Source organism: Mastigoproctus giganteus, chromosome 4 (genome assembly GCF_048544385.1).
Source record: "Mastigoproctus giganteus isolate SK-2022 chromosome 4, ASM4854438v1, whole genome shotgun sequence".
In the NCBI taxonomy this organism is placed as follows: Eukaryota; Metazoa; Arthropoda; class Arachnida; order Uropygi; family Thelyphonidae; genus Mastigoproctus; species Mastigoproctus giganteus.
Genome location: NC_143578.1, coordinates 179,660,966 through 179,676,540, shown reverse-complemented (window position 1 = coordinate 179,676,540; position 15,575 = coordinate 179,660,966). Strand labels below are relative to the sequence as shown.

At 37.3% G+C, this 15,575-nt stretch overlaps 1 protein-coding gene across 1 annotated transcript in view; it reads right to left on the bottom strand.

Moving 5' to 3' along the window:
- Positions 1-15,575, bottom strand: part of LOC150087228 (CAP-Gly domain-containing linker protein 4-like) — a 224,021-nt gene that overhangs the window by 27,226 nt on the left and 181,220 nt on the right. The window contains exons 9-11 of the mRNA XM_090372414.1: positions 14,878-14,951; positions 14,548-14,611; positions 4,178-4,203 (exon numbers count right to left, since the gene is read on the bottom strand). Of these exons, the coding sequence (XP_090228540.1) occupies positions 4,178-4,203; positions 14,548-14,611; positions 14,878-14,951 (164 nt within the window). The remainder of the gene's footprint in view (positions 1-4,177; positions 4,204-14,547; positions 14,612-14,877; positions 14,952-15,575) is intronic.

The following is a 15,575-nucleotide window of genomic DNA, read 5'->3' as shown; positions in this document are numbered from 1 at the left end:
TGTAGTTGTTCAACCCATCATCAATCATGGTAAGTGTCGAAAAGAAATAGTGTCGACAGTATGTGGATGAATATCTAGCTTATGGTTTTATTGAAAGCCCATTCGACTCAAGACAGCCCATATGTCTTATGTGTAATAGTTCTTTTTAAATGAGGCTATGAAACTATCAAGACTTTTAGATCACTCAAAAAGGAAACATCTAGATAAATTTGGTAAACATCGAATATTTTAAAAATTTAAAACAGAAATTTGAGCAATGTAACATTTACTTCCTTATTTAAGAAGAACACACAAACAAATGATGATGGAATGATTGCATCTTACAAAATTGCAGAAATCATTGCAAAAACTGGTAGTGCTCATACAGTTGTTGAGACTATTATACGACTTACGTTAGAGACTGTAACTTCAACAGTGAAGAATCAAAATCCTTCCAGTATTTTAAAAGCACTGCTATTGAGCAATGATTCAATTCGAAAACGAATCAATGATTTGTCAGTTAACACTGCAGAGCAGCTAATTGGAAAACTAAAAATGAAAAAATTTTCTATTCGTATTGGTGAATCTACAGTTACTGACAATAAGACCTTTCTAATGGCATACGTTCATTATTTTGATGATGACTGTAAATTGCAAGAGATGTTGTTTGTAAAATCTATATAAACTGACTGTACTGGTGCATCCATTTTTGCTGCTGTAAAAATATGGTTTGATGAAAAACAAGTATCACTGGAAAATTTGGAATCCTGTGCCACTGATGGTGCTACCTCCATGTTTGGAAGACAAAGGTTTTATAGCCCACCTAAAGGAAGTATGTCCCGAAGTTCTTGCAATACACTGCACCGACATCATCTGGTTGCAAAAAATATTAGTCCAGTTCTTTTTCAATCAATCTCTCAGTATAGTTATTAAAACCATCAATAAAATAAAGTCATAGCAAATATGATCGCCTTTTCAGAAAATTTTGTGTTGATAATGATGAACAGTACGAGGCTTTTTTTACATACAGAAGTCAGATGGCTTTCTAAAGGAAACTGTCTAATGAGATTTGTAAACCTTTTTGATACAATAATTAGTTTTTTAGAAAGCAAAGGGGGATACAGATTTAGCAAAGGAGATCAGCAAACACAAAAACAACATATACTGTATGCCTTGGATTTTTCGAAAACTTTACAAAGTATCACTTCAACTTCAAGGGAAATTAATTATGGTGATAGACTGCAAACATATATTAAAAGCCTTCACTGAAAAACTGGAAATGTTTGAAAGCAATTTAGAGAAAATAATTTTATGGTATGCAAAGAGTTAGCTGAAATCAATGACTCTCTCACAAAGAATGACCTTAAGAATTATTCAGATCATTGGTGTTCTTTAAAAGGGGAAATGAAAAATAGATTTTCAGATTCATTTTGTTTTGAAGTGAAGCAATGGATGTGATGCCACGTCTGCTAGTGAAGAAACTGAAGGACTCACTGTATTAAAATGTAACGAAGAATGCAAATATAAATTCGAAAAAGGCGGAACGGCTGAGTTGTGGGGATCAAAAGCAACTAAACTTCTTTATCCAACGTGGTCTGAAATGGCCAAAGTACTTCTAGGTTTTCCATCTTATATGGTTGAAAGTGGTTTTAGTTCAGTAAATAAAATATTAACAAAGGAAAGAAATAGAAATGATACATGTTCAAGAGAAGACATTACAATTAAACTTACTGACATCATACCGAACATTGAACTTTCAGCCGAGAAGCATCAGGCTCACAGATCCCAGTGAATAAAAAGAGTAAGTATAAAGTATTTTCTTGTTTAAAATTTCATGGGGGGTGATTAGGGAAAAATAATTGTCTAAAAAAAGCCCTTTAGGGAGCAATAATTAAAAAAAAAAAAAGGTTGAGAAACACTGCACTATAGCATAGTAAAATTGCAAGAAATCTTTGTATAGTGCAATTTATGGAGGATAAAAATCACATGGAGGTGGAGTCATGTTCCAAGGAGTAGGAAGAAAAAGAGGAGGGGTATTTACAACATCATCAAAAGTCAGATTTAATTCTGCTAACAATTATTTCATTCTCATACCTAAGGGTATGAGAATATACCCTTAGATACTGTCCCTTAGCAATGGGACAGTTTTGGTATAAGGTGTTGTACTAAGGAATAAAAAGCATCTACTAGTTTGGGTGTTCAGGCATGGATTAATTTTATATGCATGGCATAATATAAATTGTCCTGATAAAGAGAGGTAGTTCACGTGCTTCAGAATATATACTATGTATTGTACGCGTACTGTATGCTCCTAAGATGAAGCATATTGCTCTATGATGGGCCTTGCTAAGCTATATACTGGTGCCCTATAGACAAGTTTAGATCTTATTAATCGATGTGAAAACATCTATAGTGGCACCTAACAATGGAATGTAACAAAAATGTGAGATGAAAAAAGAAATTGTTGCAGTCATATGACAAATATTTGTATTGTTGCAATCATACTATTCAACAAATGGTTACAATCATACTTCCTAATTAGGCTATTGGGTTGGATTTCACTAACTTCTTCCAAGCCAAGGATGTTTTCACATAAAACATCTCTAGTGCATTGGTAAGGTTCTGTTTAACTGTAACCATGACATAAAAGCGTCATTCCCTGCTAGAGAACCTAAGTGGCTGAACTCTCTTACACTGACATTTTGTGTTGAGTTATTTGTTTGTAAATGTTTTATTCTTGTGTTTGTTGCACTTTGCATGTTGCTGTTCTCAATACTGCTTAAATTATATTTTGAATTGTATTTTTTTATACTCAGTTGGACTTCAGCCTAGGTGGTGTATCAGGATTAAAGTCTTCTCAAGAGAATCTGGATGATGTTTAGCTTTTGCTGACACAATATTCTTAGCTTTTTAATGTGCTCTAGAAAGGTAAGGTTATGGTGTAATGAAATTCCTAAAAACATGTTAGTATACGAGGTGTGACCAAGTTTTGAGAATAATTCATTTAAAAATTTTATTTTGAAAATTATACAGGTGTGAGGCCATCCATCGCCTTCAAAGTAGTCCCCTTCAGATTGTACACGCATTCCAACGTAGGATCCATTGATTGCAACATTTCTGGTATCTGTTTTAATACCCGCGTTACATTAGTCTGAATTTCAGAAACTGACTGAAAATGCGTTCCTTTCAAGACTCCTTTTAGTCGAGGAAATAAAAAGAAGTAACAAGGACACAAATCAGGCGAATACGGAGGGTGCTGCAATGTTGTGATCGATTTTGAAGTTAAAAACTCGTTTACTACAATGGCAGAATATGTGGGAGCATTGTGATGATGCAAAATCCATGACTAAGCAATTTTAGGTCGAACCAGGCTTACTCACTTGCGAAGCCTTTCCAAAGCTTGAAGGCAAAATTGTCGAATGATAGTTTCATTAGGTGGAATAAACTCTTTGTGGACGATTCCTTTTCGATAAAAAAAAAAGCAAATTAACGTGGTTTTCACTTTTGACATTGACATTCTCGTTTTTCTGGGTTTTGGGGAGGAAGTTCCCTCCCAATGTTGGCTTTGCCTTTTTGTTTTGGGGTCTTAAGCAAATACCCAGCTTTCATCCCCTGTAATCACGCGAGAAAGCAAATCTGGAACATCTCCTGAGAATGTCGCAACAGAATTTCTTTCTGCTCATGAGACAGGTTTTTCAGTACAAGGTTTCACACACTTTCCTCATCAACAAATCTTCAGTCAAAATTAATCTAACACGTTCCCAATTAATCTTTAGTTTTTCGGCAATCATTCTTGTGGTTAACAGCCTATCGCTTCGAACAAGACAAAAAACACAAACAATGTTTTCGCCATGTCGAATTGTGAAAGGATGCCCTGAACGCTCAGCATCTTCGACGGATTCACGTCCTTCTTGAAACTGTTTCGCCCAATTGAAAATGCGTGGTTTCAACATGGTATCATTTCCATAAACGTCCATTGACACCTTTTCCACTTTTCACACTTTTCTACTTTTCACCAAAAATTGTATCGCAACTCTTTGCTCTAAATTGCGTTCCATTTTTCACGTAACACTGAACTGAAACACGTCTTTCCACAAATAAACTTGTGCAATGACTGAAACAACTGACGACATTTACCCTTTTTTCTCTCTTTTTTTTGTTATTTGTTGATGCATCGGCTTCTGTGGCCATATTGCACCTCCCAAGGTTTTTGCATTTTCTACTCTGATCCAAGCCCGAAGCGGGATTCGAACTTGCGACCTTTGGGTTGCCAGGCAGGCACTTTACCTACCCGGCTATCCCGGTCCGCGACGTTTACCCTTTGCATGCAGTTAGGGGGGGGGGGGTTCAGGCTACACAGCAGGAGGATGTAACGGTTTACAGTATGGCCACTTTGATGGAAACAAAATTATTCTCAGAACTTTATTGTCACACCTTGAATACTGGTATTGGTTGGCCATTAAGTTGCAGTTCTGGATGTGGGTGAAGGTCACTGGTGGCAAATATGGATGCATATTGTTTTTTGTGTACAAAGTTGAAAGCCACTGACTTGTACCCATGAAGTGTTCTTAATTATTGCCCCTCATAGTTGTCTCTCAACAGTATGTATTTTGTATAACACGAAATGCTATAAATGCTATATTTATCTATAGTGCTATATCACAGTGTTTGGGAGTTGTTCGGCAGTGGTGTTGATTGCAATTATAATGACTAGCACTCGGTACAAACCCCTGGGGTACTCCCTCTTTTTTTGTGAGAAGATTTTTGACAATGAAGTTTAAGCAAACTTGGAATATACATTCATACAGGAAATTTCACATAAAGATCAGCAGATGTCCTCAAAGCCCATGGTGACATAATTCACAGTATTTTCCATACTTCCATGTGGAATATGCCTTATGGATGTCAAAGCAAACCATTGTATTAAGTTTCAATCTAAAGAATGCATTCCAGACAGTGTTCACTATTCTTAACTATTATAGCCAGTGCTGATCTATTTTGTTGAATACCAAACTGAGCGGAATGAAGGAGGTTGAAATTTTAATGGTACTATACCAGTCAGCAATTTGCCATCTTTTCAAAAACTTTGTAAAGGCAACTTGTTATTTGTAATTTTTTTTTTTTTTTTTTTTTTTTAAGGAGCATTAGCAACTAAGGCCATATTGCTAAGGGGTCATTATATGCAGTGGTCATTCTTTGAACTTTCCGCATCCTCCGTATTTGATGGTCACGGGCTCGAACCCCGGTCTAATCAAGAAGCGTGCTACGCACTGCTGCTCCTGCCCACCAGGCTACGGAGGCTCCCTTAAAGGCAACTAGTCTAGGCAATAGGACAATAGTAAGTAAGGTTCATCAGATATTTATCTGGTGTGAGAAAGGCAAGGACTAGCATTATGCTGTTATTTAGAGAATGTACATTTTTTTCCTTTTTTTTTTTTTTTGTGTAGACCCCAAACACGAGAGGTATTAGAACCTATGGTACTTAGTATTGTGCTTGGGATGGAGGTTGAGAAGACAAAAGAAGATATTTGTTGACATTGGACTTAAACTTCTGTGGACTGTAATTTTCAGGAAATATGTATGAAGGAAGGTTGTTCCAGAAAACAGCAGTTGAATGAATAAACGAGGAAGATGAAAGGTTGGTCCTGTGAGTTTGAAGTTGGATGTTGGCTGGTGGCGGCACATGTTCAGACAGTTTTAAAAGAGAGAGAGAGAGAGCGGGAATTATAGAAGCCAATTCAGAAGAACAGTGCCCATGGAAGTATCTGTAGAAGAGGCATGCAGCAGAAACAGTACATCTATGAGACAGCAAGTGGAGAGACTCTGTTAGAGATGAATCATTAATTAACCTAACTGCCCTCTTCTAAATGGAATCAGGAAGCCTGAGAGAGGTTGTGGGGGCACCACCCCAGATGTGGGAACAATATTCCATGGCAGAGCGGATTTGCGATTTATACAGACTGAACAGCTATTTGGAAGAAGAGTAATGCCGAGAGCGAAAGAGAAAACCAAGTTTTTTAGATGCAGAGGAAGCAATATTTGTAATATGCTTGTGCCAAGAGAGATTAGAAGTCGGGGTAATCCCCAAAAGAGACATATATATATATATATATATTTTTTTTTGGTAGTTGTTGGCGCATAGGCTTCTGTGGCCATAATGCACCTCCCAAGGTTTTTTGCAGTACTTTGATCCAAGCCCGAGGCGAGAATCGAACCTGCAACCTTTGGGTTACCAGGCAGGCACTTTACCCACCTGGCTAGCCCGGTCGGCAAGAGACATATCATTTTGCCTAGAAATCGGAGTGTCACTAAAGATAAGCATAGGAGCAGAAGAATCCTTTTTGCGAGATATAAGACAAGACTGATTTTTAGAAGGGTTGAAATCAACTAAGTTGTCTTTGCTCCACTGGAGAATTACCTGAAGATTGGCATTTAAGGAATTGGTAGCAGATTTTCGAGAAGTTGAAGCTGATTGAACAGGGCAAGGTTTCTAAAAATGGAGAGTGGAATGCAATGTGCTATCATCGGCAAAACTATGGATAGGATTTCCAGTCAATGGAAGAAGGTCATTAATATACATGAGGAAAAGAGTGGGGGACAGAACTGAACCTTGGGGGACACCGGCATTAGTGGAGAAGTTAGAAGACAGAGAGCCATCTACCATCACCCTCAGTGAGCAATCAGAGAGAAAACTGGATAACCAATTACTAAAAACAGTTGGCAAACCATAAGATGGAAGCTTGTTTAGAAGACCTTTATGCCAAACACGATCGAAAACCTTTGAGATGTCAAGAGCAACTACTTGTGTTTCAGCGTACCTTTCCATTGAATTAGTCTATAAATGGGTAACATAAGCCAGAACATCACCAGAGTTGATCAACACTGACGGAATTCATACTGGCGATCGTTGATCAGACGGAAGGTTTCTAGGTAGTTTAACAGTTGGCGGTTAATTGATTTCTCTATTACTTTAGAAAGAGTAGAAGTAATTGCAATGGGACGATAATTGGATGGGAGGGATTTGTCACCCTTTTTAGGAACTGGCTGGATATGAGCAAATTTCCAAGCAGAAGGAAAAACACCTTTGGAAAAAGGCGGCAAAGAATAGGAGTAAGTTCATGAGCACAGGTTTTGGGAACAAGTGGAGAAATACCATCGGGACCTGGAGCTTTCTTAGCATCAAGATTCATCAAAATCCTTCTGACATCCTTTTGACGGGAGACCACAGGGGGCATTAATGGAGCGTGTTGGGAATGGTGGGAGGTGTTTTATCAAGTTCATTAATATATGAGTTGGAAGAAAAATGGGATGCTAGCAGGTCAGCTTCAGCTTTATCTTTGGCTGAAGTGACAATAGAACCATCTGGATTGAACAGAGGTGGGAGCAGAGATGGGCAAAAGTTGCGGCCAACAGCTTTGGCAAAGGACTAGAATGCTCGGCTACTATTAGGGCAAGAAGCAAGTTTTCTACTCTTAGTCTGTTCAAACTCTAGTTTGGACTGATTAATAACTGCTTTACAATTGTCGCGAGCTTTGGTGTGGGCAGAAAATGAAACTGAAGAATTAGAAACAAGCCAATTACGATATGCAACATTCTTCTCTTGAACAGCCTTAGCACATTTATTGGAAAACCAAGGTTTAGATAAAGGACGAGATTTTAAAGTGGAGTGTGGGATAAAGGATTCCATTCCTGCAAGAATAATTTCACTGACACGATCTGAGCAAACATTGACATCAGAAGTTTTGAAACAGTAATCCGACCAAGGAAAAGAAGAAAAGAAATCTCCCAGGTCATCCCATTTTGCATTCTTGTAATGCCAAACAACACGAAGTTGGGAATAGCCATGAGATAAAGGCTCCATTGGAGACGAGACAATCACCAAGTTGTGCCTAAAGGGCCTCTCACTTCGACCGTGTACTTAGAAGGGTTGTTTGTGAGAAAAAGATCAAGCGTGTTGGCTGTATGATTAGGATTGTCCGGTATTCTTGTAGGTAAATGAACAATCTGTGCTCGGTTATTAGTAATTGCAAAAGCCTCAGCATCTCGACCTGCTGTGTCGGTGTGACTAGAAAACGGAAGCCAGCTGGAGTTGTGAACATTAAAATCACCAAGGAAAATTACCTCACTGTTAGGAAAGTTGGATTGGAGAAAGTCAAGTTGCAAAGAGAGGAAGTCAAAGAACTTCAAGTGATTAGTGGAGTTGGGAGAATGGTAGACATAACAGATGAATTTGACACAATGAGGTAGAAAGATTTTAAGCCAATGAAGATCGAAAAGAGGAGATTCCAAGTTACCAAGTTTCTGACAGGGAATATCAGAACGGACATTCACACCTTTGAGGCAAAAGGAATCATACAGCAAATAATTTAGGCATCTGAGATGAGCGGTAGTTGAATCAACCGATAACTGAGATTCTGTCTGAAAAAGTACATGGGGTTTGGCAGACTACAAGTGGAAATGGACATCATTAAGATTAGAACTGAGACAACGTATATTTGTGAAATGAATTAGGAAGTGCTTTACTTACTAAATAAAGTCTGTTGAACAGAAATAATGAATGTTATCTAGTTCTGCAGCACTGTGCCTAGATGTTGAGAGGGCAGATGCATCGTCTTCTTTCGAAAAAAAGTTTAACTCCTATTTTTCTGAGCTTGCTTTGAACCTTCGGAAGGCTGATGTGTAACTCTCTGTTGCTGATGTTTTTGTAAACGTCTCCCCTCAGGCAATGGTAATTTGTGTAGGATCAGCAATGCTCTGTCCTTTCCATACCATGATAGGCAGAGGAGAAGTCTCGTATTGTATTCACCACTCATTTTCCTAAAAATGTTTACCAAATTTTGTGTGGGGATAGTTAATTTTTGGCTGAAGTGAAGTGGATCCAATTGACTTTTTACTGAAAAAGTTTAGTCTGGGAGACAAAAATCAGACTGATATTATATGCAGCCAATAGCATGCTGTTAAAAACTTTCAAAAATCTCTTAATAAATTATATAATGCCTGAAGAGAAATTGCAATGAAAATCAGTTACAAAAAACAAAAGTTATGAAAGTTGGGAGAAACAAGAAGAATTTAGAGTGCAGAAGAATGAACTTTCTGAAAAAATATAAAGAGATAGGTGTAATTAATTTATAATAACCAAAATCTGAAAGAAGTTAGTAATTTTGTGTCTCTAAGAATAGCTAATGATGATGAAAGGTTACACTTCAAAGTAAGGTAGAAGCCAGTTAAATTAATTTAGAGGAAAACAGAAATTTGCCAAAATTAATTGAGAACTGGATAAGAAATAAAGTACTCATCAAAACTCAATAAATAAATTTATTGACTGTTCATACGCTGATAGAGCAACATAAGGTCGAAGTAGTTTACAAGATATAGAATATCACCACATTCAGAAATTATGCAGGCTCAAAACCACAACAGTCACTTCTAATGCATATACAGTCAGTCCTCGTATAGCACGATAGTTGTGTTCCTAGAAACCCTTGTGCAATGCAAAATCATGCAATATAAACAACAGGCGGCCCTATGGGAAAAATAGGGTTAGGTGCTGACCACCCAAGATTGAATACACATTTGTAATCAAAACATTACCAAACACAATAGATTATCATAATAAAATACGTAAGTATTTTATTATGATAAAATATTCTCTGCATATTCTTTGTAATTCTCTGCATTCTTTGTAATTCTCGGCATTGCCTCATTTAGGCATGTAGCACATGCAATATAACATGGTCTTTCATTTCGCTCAAAGCGTTTCATAATTTCATTTTTTTCTCTATCGATAGAGGTGGACTGGCCATAAGCCTTACCGGGGAAACCCCGATGGGCCAGAGGCCGGTGTGATTTTGGCCATAAACGCTAGTATGAGGCCACTACAAATTTTCCCGGGTAAGAATTTTTGAACCAATCCGCCTCTGTTTATCGATATTGCTTTTCTTTTTCTCTCTACATCTGTAGTGTCTTCACCAGGACGCTTCCTTTTCACATCTTTTAAGTATTTTACTTATTTTTAGGGAATAAAGCACAATTACAAAATAAGGAGGCACACTTGATACACATAAACAAAGCTGAGCGCGTGTAGCAACTGAATAAACAACACCGTAAAGGCAGAGACACACTATTAACACCTCACCAGCTCACATTTTACTAAAGCACATTTCTGGGGGTTACTACCATAAAACAATAAAAACTATTTGCAGCTGTGTTCCTGCTAGTGGAATCTGCTATAAACTGGTAGTAAACTCGATCTAATTGCATTTGCGATAATACCGATAGCTGGAATTGTGTGAGTTTTTATGTTATTATGGTGATATGTGTTTCCCGTTCATGATATAAAAAACATAAATATATTTTCAGAATCTTCTCTTCATTCCTATCGTGCTGCGTTCAGTTGGGGTGATTCCGCATTCGACTGCCATTCTAGTAAACACAAAGGCGAATCATGCATAAGCAAATTCGGTTCGTGTTATATACAATATCGTTCCCCTATTTATAAATTGTGTATGATCAAATTTGTGTAGTGATCATTGTGTAGTGTAAACACGTGTTATACGAGGACTGACTGTATTATAGTATTCCAATCCTTCCCCTCCACATTATCATTTGAAAACATCAGAACCTTCAGAAAAAAAGAATTTTAAGAAAAATAGATTAAACTAATGGATGCACATAATGGGAAGATGACATTACAAATCTGTAAATAAGAAAAAATGTGGGGGTAACAAAGGTCCCGTCAAAGGTAAGAAAAGCAAACTGAAGGTGAAATGGGCATATGGATTAAATGGGAAAAGGTAGATGAGCTAAAGATATTTCAAACAAAAATTAATGGCAATTGCTTGTGAGAATTTGAATAAAGAACTGAAAAAAATACTGATTGGAAATGTGATAGTAAAAAAAAATTGCAGTTTTGTGAGGGACCACTGGTACCACAGCAATAGGGATGAACTTCAAGGACTGGATGGCACAAGTGTTACTTGCTCTGGTCAAGTGGTGAAAGATCTAAATTGACATTTTCTGCTGAGCTATTTGTTTACAAAAGTTCTTTATCCTTATTTTTGTTGCACTTTGCTTTTATGTTATATTTTGAGTTGCACTGTTTTATATGTAAATTGGCTTTGGCCTAGGTAGCAACATCAAGAAAAGTATCCTCAAGTGAAGTACAGGACTATTTTGAACTGCACACCAGATGGTGTATAATAAATTTCAATGATGAAGTTTAAGGAAGCACTAGCTTTCAAAACTGTCTGTTATGGTCTAAAAAAACACATACCTGTCTCATTTCTCCTGTATAAAAGAAAGGAACTGAGAAATTAGGAACTTCTCTAGGCAGAATACACTGAGTGGACAGAAATAATGGGATACCTATCTATAACAGATAAGCCCACCTTTCGCCCAGATAAGGGCAACTCACACGACGAGGCATCGAGTCTACTAGTTCACAAAAGTGTTCCACAGATATTTCCATCCATGCTTGCTGCACCACTGTCCATAATTCAGTTGCATTCTTGGGTGGAGGATCTAAAGCTCGAATGGACCTTTCCACAGCATCCCAAAGATGCTCTGCAGGGTTCATGACTGATGAACAGGGAGGCCATTCCACAGTGGTAAAATCAGCAGAATGTTCTTCAAATCGTGTTCTGATCACCACAGCTCAGTGGAGAGGCACACTGTCCTGCTGGAAGAGTCCATTGCCCTGTGGGTGCACAATGACCAGGATGGACGCGTAATGTGGACCATTCAGAGATGCATCTAGACGTACCAGAGGTCCCAACATGTGCCAGATGAACATCCCCCAGACCATTACCGACCGTTCACCTGCCTGGTTCCTTGTTGACATGACGGGTGCATAGCCTCATGCAGTTTCTGCCAGATATGCACTCTCCATCCGCTCGAAATAATTGGAAACAGGACTCATCAGACCAGGAGACCATCTCCAACCATCCAAGATAGAGTGCTAATGTTTTTTCACCCAGTTTGTAGAGTCCTGTGTCATGGTGTTAGCAATGGGACTCTGGTGGGTCGGTGGCTTCCACAACCTATTACGGCTAATGATCACCTGATGGTCTTGGTGGAAATGTTTCTGGCACCTCCCACATTGAAGTCAGCAGTGATTTGTGCCACTGTCGCTCTCCAGCTGGCTGAAACAATGCGAGACAAACATCGACGGTCATGTTCATCCACCACTTTTCTCCGCCAAGAGTGCTGTCCACGATGAGATGTTATTTCAGAAATGGTGTATTCTATTCCCGATACTCTCTTGATACTGTCGAATAGGGATAGTGTAATTTCTGTACCACCCTCCGCGATACCGACGCGTTGGCCATCCACCATCATCGCTCTTTCAAAGTCGGTTAACCCACGACATTTATCCATACTGACATTGAATTACTGTCTACATGAATGCAGTGTATCTATATACCTGCCAGGAAGTGGGTTCGTCCACTAACGAGACGGGCGACAGCATCATGTTGAACAGGAACCAGGGTTCATGATTAGTTTGATATAGAATTCTGTTCCACGAATTCTGTCCTTTCAGTGTACTCACAAATGTGTAGGCAACTTTATTTTTGTCTGTTACATTTAGAATAATTAAATTTACTGAAATAATTTCAGGGCATAACTTCCTTGTAGTTTTACAAGTCAACTGTTGGAGACAACACTTCACAGAATATAATTTTATGTACAGTCAGTCCTCGTATAGCATGATAGTTGTGTTCCTATAAACCCTAGTGCAATATAAATAATAGGCCCTGTGGGAAAAATAGGGTTAGGTGCTGATCACCCACGATTGAACACACATTTGTAACCAAAACGTTACAAAACACAATAAATAATTGTAATAAAATACGTATTTTATTACAACTATTACGTAACAAAATGTTGCTAATGCTTTTGCTTCTATCGTAAGCAAACTTCTTTGTTTGATTTTCTATCCAACCAGATGACACCTGTTCCATCTCTTCCAATCTTTTGTGTCTTGTTCTAATGGATTTTATTACACTTTGAGTTGTTCCTGCTATGCAAGTTGTTTTTATTTTCTCTGCATTCTTTCTAATTCTCGGCATTGCCTCATTTAGGCCAGTAGCACGTGCAATACCACATGTTCTTTCATTTTGCGCAGCGTTTCAGAATTCATATTTTTTTTCTCTATGGACAGAGATGGACTGGCCATAAGCCTTACCGGGGAAACCCGGATAGACTGGAGGCCAGAAGATGATGGAGGCCGATGTGATTTTGGCCATAAATGCTAGTATGAGGCCGCTACAAATTTTCCCCGATAAAAATTTTTGACCCAGTCCACCTCTGTCTGTCCATATTGCTTTTCTTTTTCTCTCTTAATCTGTAGTGTCTTCACCAGGATGCTTCCTTTTCACACCTTTTAAGTATTTTACTCATTTTTAGGGAATAAAGCACAATCACAAAATGAGGGGGGCACGCTTGATACACATAAACAAAGCTGGCGCATGAAGCAACTGAATAAACAACACCGTAAAGGCAGAGACGCACTAACACCTCACCAGCTCACATTTTACTAAAGCACATTTCTGGAGGTCACTACCATAAAAGTGGAATCTGTTATAAACTGGTAGCAAACTCGATCTAATTGCATTTGTGATAATACTGATAGCTGGAATTGTGTCGGTTTTTACGTTATTAGGGTGAAATGTGTTTTCCTTTACTGCTATAAAAAACAAAAATACATTTTCAGAATCTTCTCTTCATTCCTATCGTGTTGTGTTCAGTTGGGGTGATTCTGCAATGGACTGGCATTTCTTGTAAACACAAAGGCGAATCGTGCACAAGTGAATTCGGTTCGTGTTATATACGATATCATTCCCCTATTTATAAATCGTGTATGATCGAATTCGTGTAGTGTAAACATGTGTTATACGAGGACTGACTGTATTAAGGTTGAATTCCAAAGTTGGTTGCTGGTCTCTCAGCAAAAAAAACCACTTTAATTTCTGGGTAAATTCTGCAATCTCTATCTGACTAGAACTAATTTGTCTTCACTCAAAAAAATTCCTAAAAAGTTTTTTTGTGAAAAAATTCTGCTTCAAACCCTTTTCAAACCTGGCGGAAAATGTCTAACTCATTAAATGTCTAGTGCTACCCATTACACATTAATTAGCCATATTTATTGGTCACTTCACTAGTTTCTTTAGAAACTCATTTTGTATTTGTCTTAACAAATACAAAATGACAGTTTCTAATAATGTCTTACCATGTTTCTTTTAATTTTTTTTTTCACAAAACAGCAACTTATTGAGATTTTTATCTGAATTATAGTTTGTTACATGTGAATTCAGGAAACAATTTCAGTATTTAATGAATTCATTACTCATTATATATATATCTGAGAATGTATTTTTCCCCCCCAAGATCTTATTAGAGCAAACCAGCAGCTGTAGCAATAAGAAATAAATGTTGTTAATTAGCATTAAGTGTTTAGTGTATTTATTATTCATTAAACAATGAATTCTGCTTCATGCACTAGAAAACACATATCAACCACATACAACACAAGACTTCACAGGTACACATACAATATAATACTCTTCTTACCTGGATGACTTTTTACCAGACCCAATTGAATGTGGTGAACTTGGACTGATCATTCCATCACCATCTATAAGAGGAGGGAAAAGTTTGTTTCACAACTCACTAAACATTTTAAATTCGGTTTACATAAGTGTCACAGCACAAATATAATCTGCATAAAGCCAAGCTTTAAGCATCACACAATATTTATATATAAAAAAAAGATGATTTTATGCTTGGCTGAAATCTATCCACTTAATACGGATATTTTTAAAACTATTCTGTCAATAACAATATCAGCAAAAGCTTTTACAATGATTAAGTTTACATTTTTATATTTAAAATTATAGTTACCAGTTGAACTCCTGCTCATACTCATATCAGCAGAATCTTGATCAGATGATTCTTCTTCCGAATTCTTCGTATATCTGAAAAATTAGAAACCTAAACTGGAACTGAAAATATTCCCTCTAAAGCATTGCATAACAATAATAAAGAAACAAGTTAGTTAATGTATGCAGAACATTACTTTTCAGGCTTATTAGCAAATAGTAATCAATCCACGATTTACAACAAAATGAGTTAACCCATCGATACGAAAATTTGTTAATAGTTGCCAAAAAGAGAAATTTACCTCAATATGACTCGAATTATACTCTCCAGAAATTAAAATGAATAAAAGATTAACGCAAAACAATTACAGTAAAAAAAAAAAAAAAAAAAAAAACAATTAAAAATTAATTTAAAAAGTTAAACGCAAATTTCGAAAAACAATTTTCCTTCCTGAAGCAGACATTGCTTTTCAACCATATGTCGTGATCACATGAATGGAAATTATGGTTTACGAGAGCTTGAATCATAAAGAGAGATTATCTGTCCTTGCACATGCATGTAAAACACCGCGATTATTTGTCTTCGTGCACGTGCGCAAAAGACCATGAATCGGAGATTAGATATGGACGGCGAACTTATACAATTCTTATGTAATTTAATTTTGATGGTTCCTGCAATTAAGTCTCGAATAATTACACTGGACACTAACCATTTTGGCC